Source organism: Apis laboriosa, unplaced genomic scaffold (genome assembly GCF_014066325.1).
Source record: "Apis laboriosa isolate Shangri-la unplaced genomic scaffold, ASM1406632v1 scaffold74_cov149, whole genome shotgun sequence".
Lineage (NCBI taxonomy): Eukaryota > Metazoa > Arthropoda > Insecta > Hymenoptera > Apidae > Apis > Apis laboriosa.
The window spans coordinates 32,926-56,379 of record NW_025224330.1 but is presented as its reverse complement, the minus strand read 5'-3'; the positions used below and the strand labels follow the sequence as shown (position 1 = coordinate 56,379).

General features: G+C 36.8%; 1 protein-coding gene across 1 annotated transcript in view; it reads left to right on the top strand.

Annotated features, from left to right (window-relative positions):
- Window positions 1–23,454, top strand: part of LOC122719345 — a 91,340-nt gene that overhangs the window by 63,754 nt on the left and 4,132 nt on the right. Inside the window, exons 6-12 of the mRNA XM_043945083.1 lie at window positions 17,176–17,295; window positions 19,785–19,954; window positions 20,744–20,937; window positions 21,769–21,801; window positions 22,516–22,634; window positions 22,817–23,003; window positions 23,170–23,367. Coding sequence (XP_043801018.1) covers window positions 17,176–17,295; window positions 19,785–19,954; window positions 20,744–20,937; window positions 21,769–21,801; window positions 22,516–22,634; window positions 22,817–23,003; window positions 23,170–23,367 — 1,021 coding nt within the window. The remainder of the gene's footprint in view (window positions 1–17,175; window positions 17,296–19,784; window positions 19,955–20,743; window positions 20,938–21,768; window positions 21,802–22,515; window positions 22,635–22,816; window positions 23,004–23,169; window positions 23,368–23,454) is intronic.

Genomic DNA, 23,454 nt, shown 5'->3' with positions numbered 1-23,454 from the left:
CCTTTGCAAATCCCTATTCTCTTGCGTATTTTTTGGATTATTTTCGCATCATTTTCTTTTGTTTCTTCATTTTTTGTTTCCGTTTTCTTGCGTTAAAGTTTCCACTTCTTCTTTTATTCTTTTCGTTATATTTCTCTTTATAGTTATTTCTGTTACACTTCCATTTTCCTTTGTTCATCGTTCTATTTGCTTTCACCTCTTCTCTATTTTTGCATTCCTCGTTTCTTTCCTTTTCTTGCAACCACCAGTCTCTTAATTCGTTTCTTTTACATCATCATCACTTTCTTTTTCATTCATTTCCATTGCTCTCACACTTCCTCGTCTCTCCCTTCTGCTGCAACGTTTCTCGATTCTCTACTCTACTCTAATCTTCTTCTCTAAGGGGAAAGATCTTCTTCTGAGAATTCGATCGCGTTCCCTTTATCGAACCCTCCCTCCTCGCGCCACGTTTCGGTTCGAAAAGAACGAAGGAATAAGTATCGGAAAATAGATAGATAGGTGCGCGATACGATCAAGGGAGGCGAGAGACTCTGTTTATCGAGGGAAGTATCGGCATGTTTTGGAAAGTGATGCGCCGTACCCACGATGAAAAAGTAAGATGACTATCGATGCACCTGCCTTCGGTGTTAAACCGAATGTTTAATCGCATCGTTGGCAGCCGAGCCAAGATAGATATTTGGTGGGTGAAAAATCGTGAATGGAGTGGAATTTCGTTGGAACACGAGACGTTGATGATATTGTCGGAACGTCATTATTGAACTGCCAAGTTTCTTTTTTTTATTATTATTTCAGGATTGAATTGTGACGAGAGAAATCTTTAGAAATTTCATCGTTATTTTCATTTTTGGTGTTATTTCTCCTAAGATCTATTAAGAAACATCGATCAACGAAAATTTATTTCCATTAGAATTGTTTCTAATATTTCTCAATCAAATTTAGAAAATTACGCGCACGGAGCAAGTGTCGAGAATGAAATTAGTAAAGCTTAATGCGACGAGATAATGTAAATACATATTTGTGAAAAAAATGATAAATATTTGTTAAATCATTAATACGTATTCTTAAATTATATTTACAATGAGATTTACAGTTGTTTAAATTTACATAATTTAAATAATTTCAAGGATAAAAGAAACAACACATAATTTTTATTGCTAGCCATAAATATTTAAATTAAAAGATATTCGTAACAACAACTAGCGTTTCAGAGACGTGCTCAATTAATTGTTCAATAAACCATATAAAAATAAACGTTGACAATGTGTACAGCATTGCATTAATATTTATTCCTAAACATCTTATAGAGTTTTTCTATTTGTTCTTGAGATTATTTGTTCTGAAGATTATTTTCACAAATGATAAAGCCATTTTTTAAAATAGATATGCATAGATAATTTCTACACGCTTTGACCTCTTTCTACCTTCTTCAGCCCGTATTAGAATCGTCGTGTGTACATCGTAAAAAAGTTCGATCGAGGAGAGGAATGTTGGTCAGTAAATTGAAAGTTTCATTGTTTCTCTATATCCATCCTCTTCCTCCTCCTCCTCTTCTTCCTCTCCCCCTCTTCCCGATTTATTATTGACCGTTGGATTCCACCTTTCGTGCATCAAAGTATCGTGCATAAATCATTCAATCGATGCTCTATACCTGCCCTTTAACGAAGGGATAATCGGTCAAAATGGCGGATACTTTCAATACTTAATAAGAAGCGAAAGGTTGAATCACGAATCGAAAAAGAAAAAAAAAAAAAAAGAAATCACGAGATGCAATCTCTGTAGTACGTATATAAAATACTGTTAAAGAAAAAAAAAAAAAAAAGAGTAAGACACAAGTTTTCTTTGGTAATCGCTCGTACGCGAGAGAGATCTCAAACGTTGAAGGGCTGTTGAAATTAGGACATGATCGCCAATCGGATCATGCACGACCGATCTTATGTCTGATCAGTCTCTGACCAATCAGGAAAGTGCGAACAACGAACGAGATGGAAAGCCCTGCTAACGAGCGAAACGGCAATGCAGTTGCGAGCAGCCCGGCCCATGTGTGGCTCAGGTACCCTCGTCAAGATCCTTGGTTCCTAAGATCGTAGGACCGCGTCCTGATCTCTCAGGATCGCGTCCTTGATCCCGAGATCTATCGTTTCGCTTTTTAATATCCTGGTTTATCTGAACCAATGCATCCGAATTCCACACGCGATGTGGATTTCTCGTCGATCGTGTGCCCCCCCTCCGCATCTATCGAGCCGCGCCGATTACTTCTTCCCTCCCTTTTGTTCTGCTCTGATTTCTTCTCGATCACGACGCGAGCAAAGACTTAAATCTCACACGATCCACGAGAAACAATATCCACGCTGTTTGTACGTAATTAGCGATACGTTAAACCCCTTCTTGCTCGTCAGCCACTGCACCACTCAAATATATATATCTTCTACTATTATTATTACTATTCATACTAATTTTACATTCACTCTTTCTCTTTTTCTCTGCTCTTCTCCTCCGATCCTCGCGGGAATCAGAGACGCGGGGCGTCTCGTCTCGTCGAGCGCCTCGTGACGATTGGTCGGTCCGCCGGATATCGAAAACCGCTTTAGATATCGTCGAAGGAAGCCATCGTCGCGATAATCACCCGAGTTACGCGCTTTATATATATATATATATATACGCTTTCGGGGGGAATGGAAGGTGGAAGGGAATCGAGACCAGCGAGCTCTCGAGGCTCGATCCAAAAGAGAGGAGGGCTTGCTCTCGACGAAACGTGTATTCAATGTTGCCGGTAACGAGTCGAGGAGGTTGAAATTTCGACGAGAGAGAGGAGAGCACGGTTTAATTCGGAGAAGACGGTGTTTCGCGGTTATTCCAAGCGTGCAGCGTTTAAAGTAAAAAAAAAAAAAAAAAAAACGCTTTCGAAAGGGCGCTCGTTCGTCCTCGTCGAGTGGCAATGAAATTTTTCGTCCCACGAAATTCCCGGAAATTAATTAACGACAAATTTTACGCAACGATCTTGCACAAATTCGGGAGGATACGCGAGAGAAAAAAGAAAAGGATTTTTTGGTCGCGTTATGAAAATCGAGTTGTGTTAACGCGTCGAATGGAAGAGAATGGAAGGATGGCGCTTGAACTTTCTCCCGATACGAATCGACGGTTTCGAGAAAGGAATTTCCGGCTTTAAATTATATTCGAGGGGAGGGAGGGGTGGAAATCCCCGATCGAATCATGGAATTCCATTAACCACCTTCTCGATGCAACCTCGTCTTCGCTTATAATGTATATTTTTTTTTTTTTCAAAAATGATTAAACGTTACTTTCGGATATTACGTAAATAACCCCGGCTTAACCCCCACCGCCCTTTGACCCGATTGATCGACCGAGCGCCCTGCTCTCTCTTCGGCCAGATTATTTTAAATGTCGAAATGACACAGTTCCCCCGTTTCTCGCGTCGTTCTCTTTTCCCCTTCCGTTCTCTTTCACCTCTTTTTTTTGTCACACTATATATATATATATATTTATACACATTATATACACACGTTATGTACACTTTACCTCGAATTCCAGTCTCGCGGGTGTTCTTTTTTCGTATTTACGCGCGCCCTACCCCGATCGCGTTTCATTAACTTAATTGTAAGGAAGAGGGCACGTTCGAGCTCCCTTGTTGCGTATATACACGCTCGTTACAGGGACAGAGCCGTGAACGTATGAGTCGCTCGTCACGCCATCCGTGTACGCACACTTTGATACGATTTTACGGTTGATTAAACGACTTTAATTATTGGCGGCGCTTTGACGAGATCAGACGGTTGGGGGATAAAGTTTTCAACCGCGAAAATCACCGATCGCGCCCTCGCCGCCGGTTAGACGACAACCCCTCATCTCTCGCCTCTCTCTCTCTCTCTCTCTCTCTCTTTAATGTCGTGTAAACTGTCTGATCTCGCGAACCGAACAATCGTCGCGTCTCTCAGAAAAAAGGACGTTTCTTTCTCTCGCACACGTGGGCTTCGTTCAAATTGATCAGGTTCATTCGAATTAATTCGGGAGAATTAATGAAATATTTGTTTCGAAATAACGTATGTGTTTCTGTTTCCTTGAAAAACTGCACCATCGGTGTAAATTACTTTCCGTTTCGCTTGGAATGTTCGCTTTCAAACAAAGATGGAATCCTTTTAATTTAATCGTGAACCGTGTAAAGATCGCGTGAATCGTTGGAGGATTATTACGTAATCCGATTCAGAAATGGGGAGGAACGGGAAAATTCTAAATTTTTAAATAGCGTGGAACATTAAGGAATACGTATTCGAACGATGAAGATACGACCATGTATATAAACACGAGCAAGGCTTTCTCCGATCGATCTGAACGAATCTACAGGTACAATTTACACGTGCACAGCATTCCTCCTACTCAAAAACGAATTATGTATGACACCTGCGTGTTACCAGTTTGTGTGTGCAAATTACATAGAACAAAGATGGGATGTTTCTGCTTTCACGGTCCTTTTTTCTGCCTCTGTCTCTCTCTCTCTCTCTCTGTTTCTTTTTTTCTTCTTTCTCTTTAACTATTTCTATTCTTTCCTCCACTATTTGTCTGTCTGTCTGTCTTTTCTATCAAATGACGTCGCGAAAGAGAGAAGTTCTCTCTTCTCTCTTTCTCTCTTTCTCTCTCTCTCTCTGTCTCTCTCTCTTTCTCTCTGCTTCGCGAAAAGGAGGAATCGGTGATGAAACGACGAGGAATCGTCAAGAATCACCGACTCCAAAATCATGTTTATCCCGCTTCTTGATCCCCTTTCTTTCTCCCCGTTTCGAAAAATTTCGTTTATTAAAGCACACACCGGTTCGACGTTGTGTAGTAACCGAACATTGCGTGCTCTTTTATTTGAGAGACAGCACCGTGTTGTTGTTGAGTGAAGTGCACGTAGTTAAAGAGAATTTCATTTCATCCCCTTTTAGGAAGTAAGTCTTTTTTATTAAGATTGTTAATGTAGTTGCGATGAAGAATTAAAAAAAAAAAAAAAAAAAAAAACAGAAAACAAAAGAAAAGAAAAGACTCCTCGAGATATATCCGGCCATGGATATCGATTTCGTCGTGTGTACACTTCCGATGTACTTGTGGCAAATACGTTGAATGCTCCGAGAATATGTCGATTAGATTATCCTCCCACGTTAGATATATTTTTTTGTATTGCATCCTTTTAATCCAATTTCGTTTAAACATTTAGGGATCCGAATGATGATCCGATCGATCGTTCACTTTTCGTTTCTTCTCTTACATCCATCTCCGTTCGAAGATTATTTCACGCACGACGAATGATAAAAATGATTCAAATGATGATTGATTATTTGTATCGTACGAGAACGAGCGTGTAATAACAATTTTTTATCGTATCGCGAAGCGTATAGTTTTCGTTTCGCGGGGATACGTGAACGATGAATGAGCAAACCTCGATTGGTCGATATTAAGTTGAATCGACTGAGGACAAAACTCTTGGAGTTTCTCTCCCTCCACTTCCTCCCTCTCACCCCTCCCCCTTTCGAGTATATACAACTTTTGTTCGAGCACAAATTCACTTTGGAAGCACTATAATCGCACGTGCACGCAGTGGCGCGGCGATAGCACAAGAGGGGTTGGGATATGAATGAAAAAAGAAAAAAAAAAAAAAAGAGATCGAATAAAAATTGCACACGTGATAATGATACAAATGAGAAAAGGGAATGAAATTAAATACCTGAAAAAAAAAAAAAAAAGAATGAAATAGTTCGAGCTTTATATAATAAATAATCGTCTATTCGATTGCAAGACTCGTCCTTTTTTTTTCTTTTTTTTTTTTTTTTTTTCTCTTTCTCTCCTGAAACGCGCAAATGTGAAATGAGAAGAGGGTACCTGCAGATGCATCGAGCTATGGCTGCGACACTGTAATCAGTTACCAATTGTCCGTAGACGTTTTGTCTCCTTTCTACCTCCGATTCTTTTTCTTGCTCTCCTCTGTTTGCTACATCCTATACATCGCGATTATTTTTATCGACATCGCAAAAGGATCTCTGTCAGTGGGAAAAAATGCGCGTTCTCGCCAACCGGATCGATGACACGTTCTACTTATTTTCCTTTTTTTGTTCTCTCTATCTCTCTCTCTCACTCTCTCTTTCTCTTTTTCTCTGTCTCTCTGTCTCTCTCTTTCTCTCTCTTTCTCTCTCTCTCTCTCTCAGTTATCTTACATCGTTCCAATGAATTCGATTAGTATGTGCCTAAAACCTTTTTTTTAATTTTTTATAGAATAGAATTCTTATTACACGCATGACCTAGCATCGTGAATCGTTGTAATAACTTTTGCTGCCCGTCCGTTGGCGTCTCTCACGATATATAAACCTTTGGTACCTTGGTAAATAATCGAGGAGCGGAAAATGTCGGGGCGTGCGGTTATTTCAATCCGCAGACTCGCGAAACACGTTGTTATTCTTAGGCGGATTCGCGTTATTCTTTCGACGAGGGGAGGATATTTTTATATACGGGTACGGTATAACCGGCTCTTGATTCCGCCGAAAGAAAATTCACAGTTTTATTTATTTTGTCCTGATAGCGTCGTATAGTTCCACGTATCGTATCGTCGTACACGTTGCTTGAGATTACGATATTTAATCGGGCCACGATTAATTCGAGATGGAGAAACGGAATCATAAGTGTATATATGGATGGATACGTTTCTCGAAAACGATTGCAACAGGGAACAGGATTGAATAATCGTTCACGCGAGTTTACATCCGTTTATAATAAAAGTATCGATCAATTTGTGAAGAAAATTAATGTGAAATTAGAACGCGTTTGGTCGCAATGATTAAAGTATTTCGTTCGTGTTTACAAAGATTTTCTCAATTCCGATCGGGCTACGTGTCTAATTAATTTTAATTAAAAATGGAGATCTCGGTTCCTCCTTTTTTCTTCTTCTTCTTCTTTTTTTCAAAACGTTCCTCGGGAGCGTACAATTAGGAGCGTACAGAAGGAATAATTAAAGGAGGCGAGGTCGAGTGAGAATAATCAAAAGACGAAGGGAAGAAAATGGAGGTTGTAAGTGTTAAAAATAATCGCGGATGCAAGGATCTTTGTATTCTGGGAGCGGGACGATGGAGCCAGCACGACGCTTGAAACTAATCTGATAGCGCGTTAAAGATTTCTAAAATTTCCCCGGAGGAACTTTAAAGTTGGGAAAGGTAAGGTCGACGAGGATTTTTTGGGAAGGAAGGAGACTTTCCTAAATTTTGCATGCGGTTTGCATAAAATGGGGCGCGAGAACCCGTTCCACGCCTCTGTAATTTTTAGAGCTCTTCAGGGTTTACGATATACGGTTAATCGCTGTTTAAAATCAGCGAGATACCTCCAATTTGTACGACCTCAAAGCCTTCAAAATTTTCAAATTTTCTCGGGCAGAAATGCGGAGAAACCGTAATTCTGGATTTTATGCGTTGAACTTGGAATTTCTTTCTCGAGATAAATATTAGAAAATTCTAACATCGATTCATCGTTAACCTATTCCCTTAAATTAAAATATCTAACGTGTTCGACTATGTTTCTCGACAATATTAGACGTTAAACGATAAATAAATTAGATCGTTTATACAAAGTAAATTTAGATCTTATATATATCGGATCAAAAATATCTTTCAAAACGAAATTCAAATAAACGTTCCACCGATCGAAAGAAGGAATATAAAAGGAATTTAGTTACTTAGATACCTTCCAATCCATGCTTGGAAACTCAACAACTTCCAAGATATGTTCCCGAGTTGTGTTCAACCTTCGAAGCGAGTTGGAACCGTTTTAAAACTCGGCCCGCTCTTTCTATTCGAAAAATTCGTAAAAAAAAAAACGTGCAATGAAAATCTCATCGTTGGCGTGAAACCGCTATTATCATCATCCTCGCCACTTCGCCGACGAGTCGCGTGTGAACGTGTGTTATTCGCCAGGAAAAACAGCTGTAACTTGAAAACCAGCTGGGAAACAGGGCTTCGCGCAAACTTTTTTGATTGTTCTTGCGCGGTGAATTCAACCGAGGCCGAAATTAGCTCCCTTAGCTGTATGCACCGTGTGTTGTGTACCCTTTCTGACCGTTTGGCGGAGGGGAAGGGAAAAAAAGCTCCTCTTACGTACGTTCGTTGATTCTCGAACGAATAAATGGGCAAATCTAGCGTATACAAGGGATCTAATTGGACCCCAAAAGTAGTGTGGAACGTAATCGAAATTGCATTGTACACGGAAAATTGTGCACGCGAAGGAAAGGAATTAGATATCGATTGGATTCGACGCGTGAAATTTTTATAAAACTCATTTACATCAGGGAGAAAATAGAATTTTCTGAGTCGTCATTCGAATTCGTTTAGATTCTATGATCGACTTTTCAACGAAACGGAGATTATTAATAAATCTTGAATTATTTCACAGAGAATCTAAAACAGTGGAAAACAGATTGTCTATGCGAAAAATATCTTCACTGATGGAGAATTAGTAACAGCGATCAGACAAGCCTGTGTAATAATTAATAATAAAAATAATTTCTCCTTAACAAATCGAAATCATCATCGTATTAGAGAAAATTTTATTATGCAATTACTTCATTCCACACACGAAATCAATACGTTAGAATAACTAAATATGAAATATGAAATGGGTTTTCATAGTTCTAATTTTTCTTCAACCGAGGTTGGACAACGAGGTTGGATCTGTTGAGAACGGACTAATTACACACTCTTGACCGCGCGGACAGTCGAACGAGTAAACGTGGGGCTGTGAACGAGATTAGGGAAGGCAAAAGGGGGTGCGAGTGGGTGATTAGCAGAACGAGAACGACTTCTCAGGGATTTAAAGTTTCTCCTGGCCGGTATCTCTGGTCGGCTGCCTCGCTAGGTTGCGGTGTATGCGGGTCGTCGTTTCTCTTCCTGGACTCGAAACGCGTTAATCCATCGTTGAGGGATGGAACGATATCCGCCGAAAAATCTGATGGCAATAGCCACGCTCTGTTGTTATTTTAAATCTTCCATGCACCAGTTCTCTCCAAAGTGGAGAAGTGGAGAGAGCGGTTTCAATAATATTTCGTGGTGGTAATTAGAAAATAATGTTTTAACGTTTCTCGCTAATGCGATGAAAAGAAAAAAGAAGGTGAAAAAAGGAATCACAATTGTTAGGGGAGATGTCAAAATCTTTTGAAGTACAAATTGTTCGAGAATGTTGTTAAGAATTAAAAAAATGTTGCTGTGTTCATCGAGATCTAATATAATAATCTGAAAAATATTACGGAAATAGTAAAAAAAATATTATCATCGCAATTAGAGAAGACGTACAAATCTTTGAGATGTTGAAGCGGAGAGCTTAATCTAAAAGTTGAAAAGCTTCGTAAAGAAAACCAAATATATCTTTTTAGATTAATCCAACTTTCTTCTTGCATTAAATTTTAACATTTGAATTTTAAGTTTCTTGATTTTTCTTATAGCAGCAGAGGGAAAAGGAATACAAGTTTTTCACGGGGCTTATCAAAAAGTCATGAATCGTTTGCACGATTGGTATGAAAAAAAAAAACGAGCATAATAGAAAAGTTAAAGTAAAACAAATCTGCTCGATCATCTTGAAAGACTTAATTAAATTGATTAAATTACACTGTGACTTCTTGGAACGATTCTCGCACGGTAAAAGCGTATACTTTGACCCAGTCAAACTCGTTTCTTAATATTGCATTTTTTTTCTTTTTTTTTTTTTATTGAAAGTTCAGTTTCACGACGTATAATTATAAAACTTGCGCATTAGATAAAAAAAAACAGTTGGAATAATAGTCGAATGTTTTTTGCTGCACCTGATGAGGGCAATTTCTTGAATAGATGAAAACGTTGTTTGCGTAATAAGTTTCTACGAGTCGAGTTTAGAGTCGTTCCGTTGAACACGGTTGTTTAATTATTCTTGCGTGTTGTTTTTGCAACGAATTTTATAGAGTTAAATTGGTTTGTGTGATTAAACATATATAATATAATATTTATATTATAATATTTTTATATAGTTTTTTTATAGTATAATATTTTCATTTCCAAATAGGCATCATCTTTTAGATCGTAATCCTGATGATCTGTTAATTATCGTTAAATTTTGATCGCTGTTAAATTAATAAATTTTACGATCTTTCTGCGACTTTGTGATCGTGTTGGAACCTTCAAGAAACTTTGAGATACAATAATATAGCTTTGATGACCCTCTAACGACTTTTAAATGACATTTACCAGTTTTAAAAATGATCACGATGACGTTAAAGCGAATCGATAACAATATAATGATTATTTTTCTTCTTATGTTCCTTTTCTAAGCTCGGAGAAAAATAGGTATCAAGAAGATGTTTTAAATAAGGTAATTCTCTACATGGATTTCAAAAGAGATCTATTGAGATATAAGTATTCCAGTATCAGAGATGGGATTAATCCAATTTTAAAAATGAAATTCAATCCATTTTTCTTCAATTTGTTATATTATATTTCGCGTTATTTTATTAATATTGATCGATCATCGATCGCGTCGAAAGAGAAATCCATCTCGAAGTAATTAAATATAATCAATTTAGTTATCCTAGAAAAGACTTATTCAGAAATAAATGATCTTTCGACGTAACCTAATTACTTAAAATACACTTACTTACTATATTGATTTCTCTTCTTACTGTGTCAACGATCTTGGAATACTATCCATCCCTGCCCTCGTAATAACGAGAACGTATATATTTCCCTTTAATCTTCAAAATTGCCTTCGAATGGGAAACATTTTCGAAATGATCAGGGAGCGAATCAACGAGATCGCTTTCTCTCTCTCTCTCTCTCTTTTTTTTCTCTCAACCTCCGAAGCAACGCAAGGGATCACCAATTTAAATTTAAGCATCGAAAGGCAAATTTAGCAGACCAAGCACGGCTTCAAAGAGATTTTACACGCGAGAACTGGATCGAAACCCCTCCCCCACGGATCAATCTCATATCGGTTTACCCCGAAATTTCGCGTATCCACGTCCCGACAAAGGGAATCGTCATCTCGTTCGATTCGTTCGAGCTAGGAGGAGTTTGGCTCGACGCGAAGAAGGAGAAAGCCGAGGGAAAAAGAGAGAGAGAGAGAGAGGAAGCCAGCAATTTCGTTTGACAAAGACTGTGTGAAGACGCTTCCTCTTTCCATTGTTTCCCTCTTCTTACGAAGTTTGTCAATATATCGACGACCAGCTGTTACCGTTCGACCATTACCAGTACGCTGTACTCCTCTCTCATCCCGTTTACTTCGATCTACCGATCGATCGATCGCGACACGCGGTCTCCTCAACCTCTCGAGAGAAACCGATTCCACGACGAGAAGAAGAAGAAGAAAGTGCAAAATACTTTGATCCACGCCTCGAATGGCTCGAGTGCAGCCAGTTTTTCTTCTTCTTTTTCTTCTTCTTCTTCTTCTTCTTCTTCTTCTTTCACGTTAAAGAGACGTCCCAGTGCCAGGGTGGAGGACCTCGATGCACTTGGGGATGCGATGGAGGAGGGGAGGGGGTGGTGGGACGCGGCGTCGTGGGTCGTGGGTTCACGAGAGGGTCGAGGAGGGGCGAGGATCGAAGGGAGGTGGGCGAAGCCCTCGCCAAGCAGGGAGGGAGCAGCAGGGGGGAGGTCTCAAAGAAAAGAACTACTCGCGAGACGCTCTCCTGCCGGGGCTTGACCCTTTTTTTAATTGCATCCAGACCAAAGTTAGAAACAACGACAACGGTGGAGGTGGTGGTGATGGTGGGCGCCTTCTTCTTGCCGCGTGGACGAGGAGAGAGATAGAGGAGAGGGAGTTGAAGAAAAGGAATAAACGAAAGGACAGCGAGGGGACGGAGCGCGGTCTGTCGCCGGAAGAAATGATCAAAAAACACGTTTGGAGGAGACACAAACCGCGGAACGTGTACGTTACGTGTCTCTCTCTCTTTCTCTCTCTCTCTCTCTCTCTCTCTCTCCTCGGGGTGGAATGTAAAATATGTGGGTCAGGGTCGCGCTCGAGAGCATCGAGTTCGTTTCCTCTCTCTCTCTCTCTCTTTCTCTTTCTGTTTCTCCTTCGTTCTCTTTCTCATCTTTTTTATCCGTCTTTTTGCTTTTCCAATTTCACCCTCTCCGCCCTTTTTACATATACCACCCATCTCTCAATTTCCTCCCCCTTCCCCTCCATTCTTCTTCATCTTTTTTTTTTTTGTTCTTCCCTGAAATCCGACTTTAATGGCTCGTGCCGGGGGTATTACACTTCTTCTGTGATATTATTACGAGAGATTTTTATACGGGGGAAGGGGATTAGAAGACGATTCTCGTTTCGATTCGAGAAGTGATTTCCACGATTCTTCGTCTTTTAACGTTTTCATTAACAGTTACGTTTGCTTAATCGTGTTTTCGAGGATAATCTCTCCCTATTATTTCCCGCTTGATAATAATTGGAACGCATTAATCGTGAGTGAGTCTCGTAAAGGAGGGGTGGGTGGGTTAGGCTTGACGTTTCGTTTTGGGGAGTCCATTGTTCGAACGCTTGTTCCGCAAAATTTGTTTCCGGGATTTTAATTCCGGATAACGGAAAGGAAAGGTTGGGAAAAGGAAGCATTGTTCCAGAAAGAAAATTGTACATAACATTGTGAGATGGAATAATCCTGGATTCGGGAGAAGATAAGATATGTATATACATATCCAGTTAGTTTACCGTTATTCGAGTTATCGAGTTAAAGAAGCGAAGTGGAGAATTAAACGTTGTCCCTCTCTTATTTTTATTCTTATGCAAGAAGAATTCAAAAAAATTCAGGATGACGCGATAACGTTAAGAAAAATGCAACAAAATTTACGCTAGCGCCGTAATTGAACGAATCGAGGGAAATTAAGAAGAGGAAAAGTGCAGTGATTGTCAAAGTAGGATTATCCAGTGAATTCGAGGAAAGATTGATTATTTTGACCGCGTGCAAATGATTACATGCCGGTTGTTTGTAGAAAGATTGGAAAAAAAAAGAAGAGAAGGTTTCTATATTTTGCTCGATGGGAGGAAGAGTTTATGGAAGTCGATCTAATCGTGATATTCGATCTCTTTGAAATTTTATGCTTACATACGGAACGTGCATTTTTCACGATTTCATCATTATCTCGCATCTAGGTTTGCGGAACGCTAAGTTTCTTGAATGAGCGTTTTATCGATTTTGCCGGAGTGAGATACGAGCCGGAGTGCCAACAATAAAAGTAATATTCGTGTGACTGGGACATATTTCGTGTCACGACACACGTGTATACGGCGTATTTGTATATTTTCAAGAAGAAAGTTCAATCTTACCAAGTAGTCTGTTATCGAATTTACTCTAATTAACTTATGATTTTTAACTTCATCATCAAACATATCACGATCTAAAATTACTTTCTCAATTCTAATATATTTTTCGCGTGTGTCATTCTACGCGGATAACAACATATTTTTCCCATGGAATTAATCATTCTTTTTTTTCTTTTTTTTTTTTGACCATCTTGCTGTCGCGTATGAATTTTCTACTTGTTGTTTACGATTCTATCGCGGTTTTTTTTTCTTTTTCTCTTGGAAATCAAGTTATCATCGATCGATAAATTGCTGTCAAATTGCCAGTGGGAGGTTAGATGGGACGAATAAATCTTGCACACGCCATTTTCTTAGGTACATTGGCTCGTACCCTATTAACAATAAGGGAAAAAAGAAATTGGGTCAGGTAGAAAAGCAATCGAAATCGAAATCCTTAATAGTATCGTTTAAAGTTTCATGATATGGAAACCAGGTTGCGTTATTTTATTATTCAACGAAAGCACGAGGGAGAAAAGTGAAATATTTATTTCTCATTTATATTTAATCTCATCGTTAGCAGTTATTTAACATTTATAGAATACTATTATCGTATATATATTTCATTATCGAGCTACACCCTCAATTTCCAAATGTTATTCTTATTAATAATTCGATCAAGTAACGGATATATATATATATATATATATATATATATATATATATACTAAATGTTAAGATATGATAAATAAATATTTGCAGTAAACGTAGAATATATTAATAGTATATTAATTAATGTAGATGTATTGTAAAACGAAGGCAAAGCAAGGAACAAATACGAGAATATAGTATTTGATAAAATTAAGTAATAAAGCGATCATAATTGTACGCGTTATATCAAATATGAATCTAGCTTCAACGATAATAAAAGAAAAACTTAATAAAAGATTTATGAATGTACGTAAAATATTTATCGCGCGAGCGGATCATTTGTTTTATTACACGATGTATAAAAAGATCGTATAAATTTCTCAAAACATAATTCTCCCCAAATACAAAAATCAATTTCGTCTAATCGAATATTAAATTATAATCCAATTTAATTGGAGAAACGAACGTAAAAAAAAGGTTGAAGGTGCCATAAAATAAATTGTATCTTTACACTTTTATCTCCTCCTACAATATAAATCTCTTCCTCTTTGATTAATTAAATAGAACTTTGACCCTTATACGGTCTTCTTCTTTTTAAACATTTTCATACGTAAAATTGAAACAAAAATTCCTTACATCGCTCTCGAATTTAAGAAATTTAATTAAAAACAAAAAAAGAAACCATAACTGAAAAAAAGTTATCCAAAAACGTAACACAAATCAACAAAATTCATTTCACGATATGGATGATATACATTAAAACGTTTCTTTAAAATATTTGTAGTTTTGATAGTATCTCGATCCAAGTCCAGCCTTCAATTCTAATCTAAAATCGTCGAAGGAGGACACGAGAAAGTACTTACGCCTCACGAATTCCTTCTCCCCTTATCGCGTATTAAATTCATCCCCATGGAGATCCCTACGCCACCGAATCGATCTATCCAACTTCCACACGACGATCCTGTTTCCAGTTCACCGAGGAATCGCGAGCGCGGATAAAGCAAAACCTCCACCCTTAAACTTCCGATCCGTCCAAAACTTTGACGAACGCGCACGTACTTTTCATCCGTGTTTACGTTCAACTTGGTTAATTTTGCTTTCGCCCCTGTGTGCAGCATCCCTCCTCGTCTCGAACCGAGGAAGGAAGGGAGGGAAGGGGGCTCACTGATGCGGGCGCAGAGAATCGTAACGGGGTGGTGGGCGGTTGGGGCAGGTCCACGAGTCAATCATCCGATTACGATGATAAATCGTTTCTAAGCCCTTAAGTCGAATCGACGATCGCCCGTTATCTCGCGTTCGGATTCAGAAAATCTCTGGGGGCCGATGCCAGCTATACTTAGCCCGGCTGTGATATTAATAAGCCGTCGAAGCGAGCAAGACCGCAGGTCAATTTGCGCGGCTTGGGATCCCTGTACGGCATGTAATTACGGTTTCGGATAAGTTGGACCGATGCTGTCTATGGTTGCTTGGTTACGACTATGTGTTGTAATCGCTTTTTTTTTCTTTTTTAATTGTAAAAACGTGTTAGTAAGATTATATGGTATATTATGTATAAGTGTGTATAAACGTATCGACAATTTGTAAGGAAAGATGTAGTTATGTTGTGTTAATTTTGTTAACAGTTTAAGTAAAAATTATTGATATCGAACGAGGTACGAATTAATTAGGTTTTTACGATTATCGCGTAGGAAGAATTGAAGATGATTCGTATCGGAATCGTATTTGTATTAAGTTTATATTAAGAGTTTGTATTAAGAGAGCAAATATAATGATGATAATTCGAATATATTTGCTGTAATGGATTGATATCGCGTGTGTATTTCAGAATAGATGAAAAAAATTGTTTGTGAATTTATAGATGAATTATTAAGATGAGATATATAGATGAATTTATAGATGAATTATGAAAAATTGATTGGATTTCAAGTTGAAGTTGTTCTATCAGTCGGGTAAAATGAACGATTAAGTAACGATTACTTTGATCTTCCGTTTTGTGAAATTTTTCTTTTTACAATATTTAAAATAAAAGTTTATCTCTTAATAGTTTTTCCTGGAAAATGAGTTTATTCTGTTCTTCTATATAAGGAATGTAATTCCACTTATATGATCCCACTCAAAGGAAATTAAATTGACCTTAATATGTCTATTATATGTCCACTTGCAAAAAAATTAAGATATAATCAAATTATATCTTTCTGCGTACTCCTGCATGCAACTTTATAGTAAACATACAACGAGTAATTTATGAATTATTATTTGAAATAATCATGTTGAGGGATTTGATCTAATAATGAATCGTTAATAAATATTCGTTTAATACAAATTACCAGAATTATTTTATACATTCATATATTTTATACATATTTTATACATTATACATTCCATAATATAATCAAATATATAATACCGGTGAATTCGATATAATTGATCAATATAATCTACCATAAATCTAAATACCATTTTACACGCGTGTATATATTATAATTATTATAAAATCATACGAATCTATCCAATTTTCAAATCCATTCATTCCAAATGATTTCCATAAAAGATTTAAGGAATACTTTCGCTTATAAATTTAGTAAAAAACGTACACTTAAAAACTTAAAAACTTAAAAACTATCAATATATTATAAGCGTATTCGATAAATATCGAACAGTTTACCATAAATCTACGTAAAATTCGTCAAAAAAAAATTCAGTATATTTTACATACGTGCATTTAATCATATCATATCTAATCTATTATAATTTCACGCAATTTTATCATCTTGTCAAGTCTAATTGATATTGCCATTAGACTTGATGATTAATGACGTTCGCTATAATTTCGATAAACTCAACTCTCAAGCAACGTGTACGCTGCCCATTAAGAGAAAAAATCTGATGCATAAAGAACGAAGAGGGAGGGTAACGCGTGTTTCGTTTCAAAACGTCGTATATTATCGAACACAATAGTATCAGAATACTCGATTCCTCGTGCTTGTTGTTTAAGCCCTTTCGTAGAAATCGTAGAATCGCATCTCGAGAATAAGTAGACAAGGAGGGGATCGAGAGAATCTTTCCTCTCTCATTCGAGTATCTGTGTACGTATATAATAAGAAAAGAAAAGAAAAGAAAAGAAAAGAAAAGAAAAAAAGAAAATAATCGATGCAGATTAGAGACAGTAGAGACACAGTCGAGACACAGTCGAGACACATTAACCGCGATTAACCATTTCCCCACCGATGTCTATCTTTTCGAAAGACCCCGAGAACACGGAGGCGGCCGATCTGCAGAGGAAGCTGGAAATGCTGAACAACATGATGGACCAGGAAGCACGAGCCGAACAGGCACGACGACAGATATTGTACAATATAGGCCACTGTAAGTACTCGCCAAGTCACTGTTTAAGTGGCTGCTGTTTTATTCGAAATAACTCCTCTCTATCGCAACACGAGAGGGGCGTTCCCGATCAATTGTTAGCGCTAAAAAAAAAAAAAAAAAGAAAAGAAAAAAGAAAAATCCATCCATGCGGCGTCACCCTCGCGCTAAAATTTCATTTTACTTTTCAATGCCTGTACCATCATCGATGCCGATTACACGCGGAATGCTTCTCGTTCGCGATGAGATCGAATCGTTTCGGTGATTAAATTGTCATTATTATTCTATGTTTCCATGAATTATAGATCTATATAGGCGGATATACGTTGGAATATTTATGATTTCCCGTTTATCGATCCCGATTTTTTTCGTATTATGACTGACATTTTGCTTTGGATGCGGTTAAGTATACTTTATCGATAAATTATTTTTAAATCGTTTCATCGTTTATTTTGTCAACTTATATATGTTATTATTCAGTTGTCATATATCGCGAGTGTTGTAACAAGGAGATAGATCTTCACTTTTTTTTTTATAACATAAAAATTTATTTATTTTTTGTTATTTGATTGTAAACCATTGGAATTAAAAATTTCAATTTATATTTTTTTTGCCGATAAAATATGTATTATAAAAGTATATTAAATTGGAAAAATGAAGGACAAATAGGAATGAAATAATGCTGTAGAATCGTGAATTTGTTTAATGGAACGTAATTTGCGTTATAAATTTAAACAAATTTTCAGAGATATTTCCAGTTTGTTATTTACTGTTTGTTAAAATCCAACGCATTGTGTCAGTTTTTATTCGAGTTAATAAACGCGTATTTGTTTTTTTCGGTTTTGTCAAATAAAGACGTTATACAATCAAATTCACATTCATCGCGTATATATTCATTGTTTCAAATATCGAATACACATTTCACACGCGTATAATATACTTACGAATATACGTTTTGTGTTAATTTCACATTTTTGCAAATATATCTGTCGCTTAACCGAATATCATTCATCACAATTCCTTCGCAGATATATTTTTATTTTCGAATTTCAGGTTAAATTCGCTCGTATGCTATTCTCGAATACCGCAATAAAAAGCTCGGTGCGCTACGCTGTCGACAGTTCTCGTCTCGAAAATCGATTCCATCATGCTAGATTCATTTCTTCTTTTTTTTTTTTCTTTTTTTTCTTTTTCCATCCGTGATCACCGACTATATATAAGGGTATTTTATTATGCAATTGCAATTGTGTTATCCACGGAGTTTTCGGAGTGAATATTTTCTATCGGCAATCACGGTATACGAAAATCCATTCCTATTGTTGGTTATCGACCATCGAGAATCGTCGGTAACTTATCTCTAAAAATTCGATCCCCGTTGAAAAAAAAATACCACTTATACCCCTATACATACACACACACACATATATATATATGATCGCCATGGCATGATAAAATTTTCAACGATGCATTTTATTATTGTTCATTTATTTATTTTTTCCTCCCCCTCTTTTTTCTTTTTTTTTTAATTTTTTACGCACCGAAATTTGATCGATACTTGCCCACTTCTTTCTTTATCTCTCTCGTTTTTTTTCTTTAGTTTCTCTCCTCGTTTGTTGTAAACCTCCCTGGACGAATAATATTCTATATACTGTTCTTCTTCTTCCTGAATGACACGTCAATTATCTCGATATCCAAACGATGTCAAAATCGCATGGGCATTAATTGTTTCTGTTTCCCCGTTGTTGCACCATTTCAATTATCGGATTCGTCCAATATCGACCAATTCCAATGTGAAATCAAGTACTTTCGAAACGAGCGAGCGAGATTCGGAATTAACGCGATATCGCGCCTTTTTTTTTTTTCCTCCCCCTCTTTTTACAAGCCAACATATTATTCGCGATTATCCTTTTCCACCTTCCCAAATTTCCAACCACGTATTATTTCGTATTATATCGCCGTTTTATATATATATATGTATATATCTTCTCTTCTGCCCTGGGGACAGAAAAATAGAAGGGAAAACTCATCGGGTGGTTCGTCCCCCGGATAATCTCTCTCTTATTCGAGATGATCTCGCGATTATAGGGGGAAGGATCTCACGATATATTTTATTCCAAAGCAAATTTATCTCTGCATCGTTACACACGCGTACACACGCAGCTATATATTTGATTTTTTTTTCTTTGTTTCTTTTTTTCCCCTCCTTCCTCCTCTTTTTATTTCGACCAAAAAGCAATTTATTTTTCAACCGCTTTCGAACGTGCTTACGATTTTTTAGTATTTTGTGACAAAAGGTGATTGTTGAATCGCACGACAATTAGCGAACTTGTGTTTTATTATGCATTGAGATTTTTTTTTTTTTTTTCTACTTTCGAACTTTACACAAGCCCGACGATTGTTTCACACACAAAAAAAAAAAGAAAAAGAAAAAGAAACAGCGGTCTTCACTATGCATTGAACGTTGGTAACGTTAAATTTGAATTGCCTTTCAGCCGGTTACTCGGAGGATTCCGACTATACGTCAGACCTGAATTATCCAGTTGGCGGACAAGGTGCAAACAGCTCGGCTTCGCAGTTTCGTACCGCTGCCAACCAATTGGCCACCCCTCAGAGATCCCTTGAGACCTCGAGAGAAAATAGCTACGAGAGGGATGATCATCAGGTACGATCGATATTTTGTTATCTTGATTCGTTATTTAATTGTTCACTTTTGGAATCACGGCCTCCTCTCCCCCCCTTGGGAATCGAACTTTTAACATTGAAATTTTATCAATATTTTCTTTCAAATATTAAATTAATATCGATATCGATTTCGATTAAACTGGAGAGCGGGGAGGGGAGGGGAGGAAAAGTATTGTGTTAGTGTTGATTAAATCGTTATTGAATCGTTTATTAAACGATTAATCGTATTTAATATTATCCGATATTGGTTTAGATTTATCAAATATTCAACAGTTTCTTGCGCGTAAATATTTGAACCGACGAATTGAAGCGTTGTTACTTTGTTAGATATCCGTTTTAAATTTAATACGCGAAAGATATTTGCCTCGTATATTGATTATTTAATAAATAAACGATCACTTTACATTCGTTTATTTCTAATATTCGAATAAATTAGATCAACATTAGTTTCAAAATGGAACTAAGATACCAATTTTCTCTCTCTCTCTCCCTCTCTGAATGAACAATGAAAGGTATAAGCTTCCCTAAAATGAAAGTTTATTCGTAATGAATTTATCATTCGAATTACTGGTTTTCTTCATACTTGGACAGAGAGCAGAGAAATCGGAAATCTATTTCTCACATCAGGATAAATATAGCTCGCAAGATAAATTTCTTAAGAGGGAAGTTGAAGTCGTTTAAGTTCAGCTCTAAAGGTTAAATCGGTTATACAGTTTCTGGATAGGAGGAAGAGAAACCGTGGCTCAAGTATTTTATCGATTGTTTCCAGATTCCAGCCACAGTCGGAGGAAGGCTATCTATAATTAATTACGCGGGCTACAGTGGATCAGGTCACAGTCCACGATACGACGAACCGTATCCCGAAGAATGCCCACCTCAAAGGTATTCACAGTCTCAGCACGCTTCCGAATCTTCTGAGCCACTCTTCTACAACAGCCGGCCCAGGCATTATAAGGAATACAGGTATTTGACATTTAGTCGAGCTTTGAGACGCGATACGCACACGGGATCGATTTAGAGTGTCATGTAGCTGGAAATAAGGTTTCTTTTTCGAGCCAGTTCGAAGTAAACTGGTATAATCGATAGTTTTTTTTTTCGTCCCTATTTGTGTTTCCATTCTCCTTCCTCGCTCTTTCTTTTTCCCCCATCTTTCGTTGTTGAGATTTAATAAATTTATTCGAGTTAATTGTGATCGATACAAAACAGGACATATTTTAATGTTATCGATTATTTTCTTTAAATTGAAGAGCTTTTTGAAGAAAAGGTGTAATAAAGTCATTGTTTTTTAATTATTTTTAGTTGATAGTTATTTTTAGTTGATATATTTAATGTACAAGGTGAATCATTTGACATATTTTTTTGGGAAAAGATTCATAAGATTACGTACAAAAAAGCTGAAGATGATCTTAAAATCTTGTTGAAAAAGAAGATTTTAAGATCAGAAAAAATCAAATGTTAAAGCTTTAAATAAAAAAAGAAACTAAAATAATTTATGTAAATCTATTTTTAATTAATGTCCACCTTTTACAGTGAATTTTTATTACAATTATTATTGCATTGTGTCCATTTCACATTACAATTATGATATTAAAAGATGCAACTTATTCGATTCATTTTTTATTAGCCGATTTTTCAGATAGCTCCTCAATTATCTTCTTGCTATTTTTTTCTTCGATGAACTCCATAAGATTGCACTCAAAGGCAATTTATACAACTCTGATCATGAATCGCGTGATACTTGAAGAGAACAAGAAAAAAAAAAACGTTTATTGTTTTTTGTTCTGCCTGATTTAGACGACGGAAGCATACGTGGGATTACGAGGACAGGTACGAAACAAGTATCCCAGCTCTGTTTCGTGAGAAAGTTAAATACGATATTCATCGCATTTTTGAATTGTAGATTACACATTGTTCCATCTAGCATATTTTTCATTAAACGTGTCACACTGTTCTTGTTGGAGCACCGTTGAAAAATAGCTTCCATAAAAACGTTGCACCATTTAGACATACATACACACACACACATATAAATACGCATATATAAAATTCAAGATAGATCATATTTACAAAACATTTATTTTGTCGGAATATTTTATTAAATCATTTATACAATCATTTCATTCCAACACTCACTATTGTATCTGTTGATCAAATTAAAAATTGCTTAAGCTCGTTTCGAGATGAGTCTAAAGGATATGTTCACGTGTGTTTCAAAAGTAAAAAAAGTAAAAATAAGAGAATAGAGAATTTAATAGGACAGAATTTTACAGGATTCGAACAAATCAATGAGAATTTATGTAGATTAAGATGTATACGGTAGTTTGATATTTAACGAGTTAAAGAGAATGCATTGAGCATCCACAGGTAGTTGCATGAGGAGAAACTATACGAGGGAATTATTGGAAATATCCTTTAACCAAGCATATATATATCATGCTTCGAGCGAACGTGGTCATTAAACGCGGGTCATTTCATCTCCGCTTTATCTCTTTTTGTCTGATTGTTACGTAATTTTATTTCATTTTTGTCTCGTGATTTCAGTCAAGACGGTTGGTATAGCGAAGATTACGACTATCATGGAACGAGAGTCGACGAAACCAAAATCTATAGCGATACCGAATATTATCCGAGTAGTACAACGAGTGCTTCCAGACGAAGAGGTAAGATGTCGCTACTGTACTTTGTTACTTTTTGGCCAACAATGGATATGTTACTGCTTCCGGTTCATGAAGATTTAATACGTACATTTGATACATGTATATATATATATAAGATGTATAAGTTCCTTGAATAATAGTAAAAGAGATCGTAACTCGGTTTATTTCCGCACGTGAACACACAGGACATCACAGAAGACCATCTTTGGAAAGACAAATGACTTTATACGACGACCATTCTTACTATACCGATGGATATAGTAGTGATGGAAGAGTAGGGAAAATGAGCGCCACGTATCCTGAATGCCAAACGGACATTAGGTACAATGAGTACTACGATAGCATCACGGGATACGGTTATCAAGATGAAAGGTGAGTATTATGTATATTGTTAGGCTATTCGTTTCAATCTTTATTGTTCGCGATAAAAAGTAGTATTAGATATATGAGAAAAAGAAATAATAGACTGATTTTTCTTTTTCAAATTTAAAAAATTAGGTAGGATATGATATATATATCAATTTGTTTATTTGAACAGGTACGGCCAAGACGACGAGGATAGACAATGGGACAGTGGAGGGAAGTGGTATCTAGGAACTAGTACCTATTATGAGAATAAACGGAATAGAAAAACGCTTCCACAGAGGCCTGCATCTAGTATCGGTATTCATCGACCCGATTACAGACCAACGGTTACCAGACAACGTAGTTACGAATCGGAGGAACTCAATTATAGGTATTAATCGATTATATTCATTTCCAATTATATTATCGATAAAATTGCTAAAATAATTATTTAATTTATGTATCCTTGAATCGATTA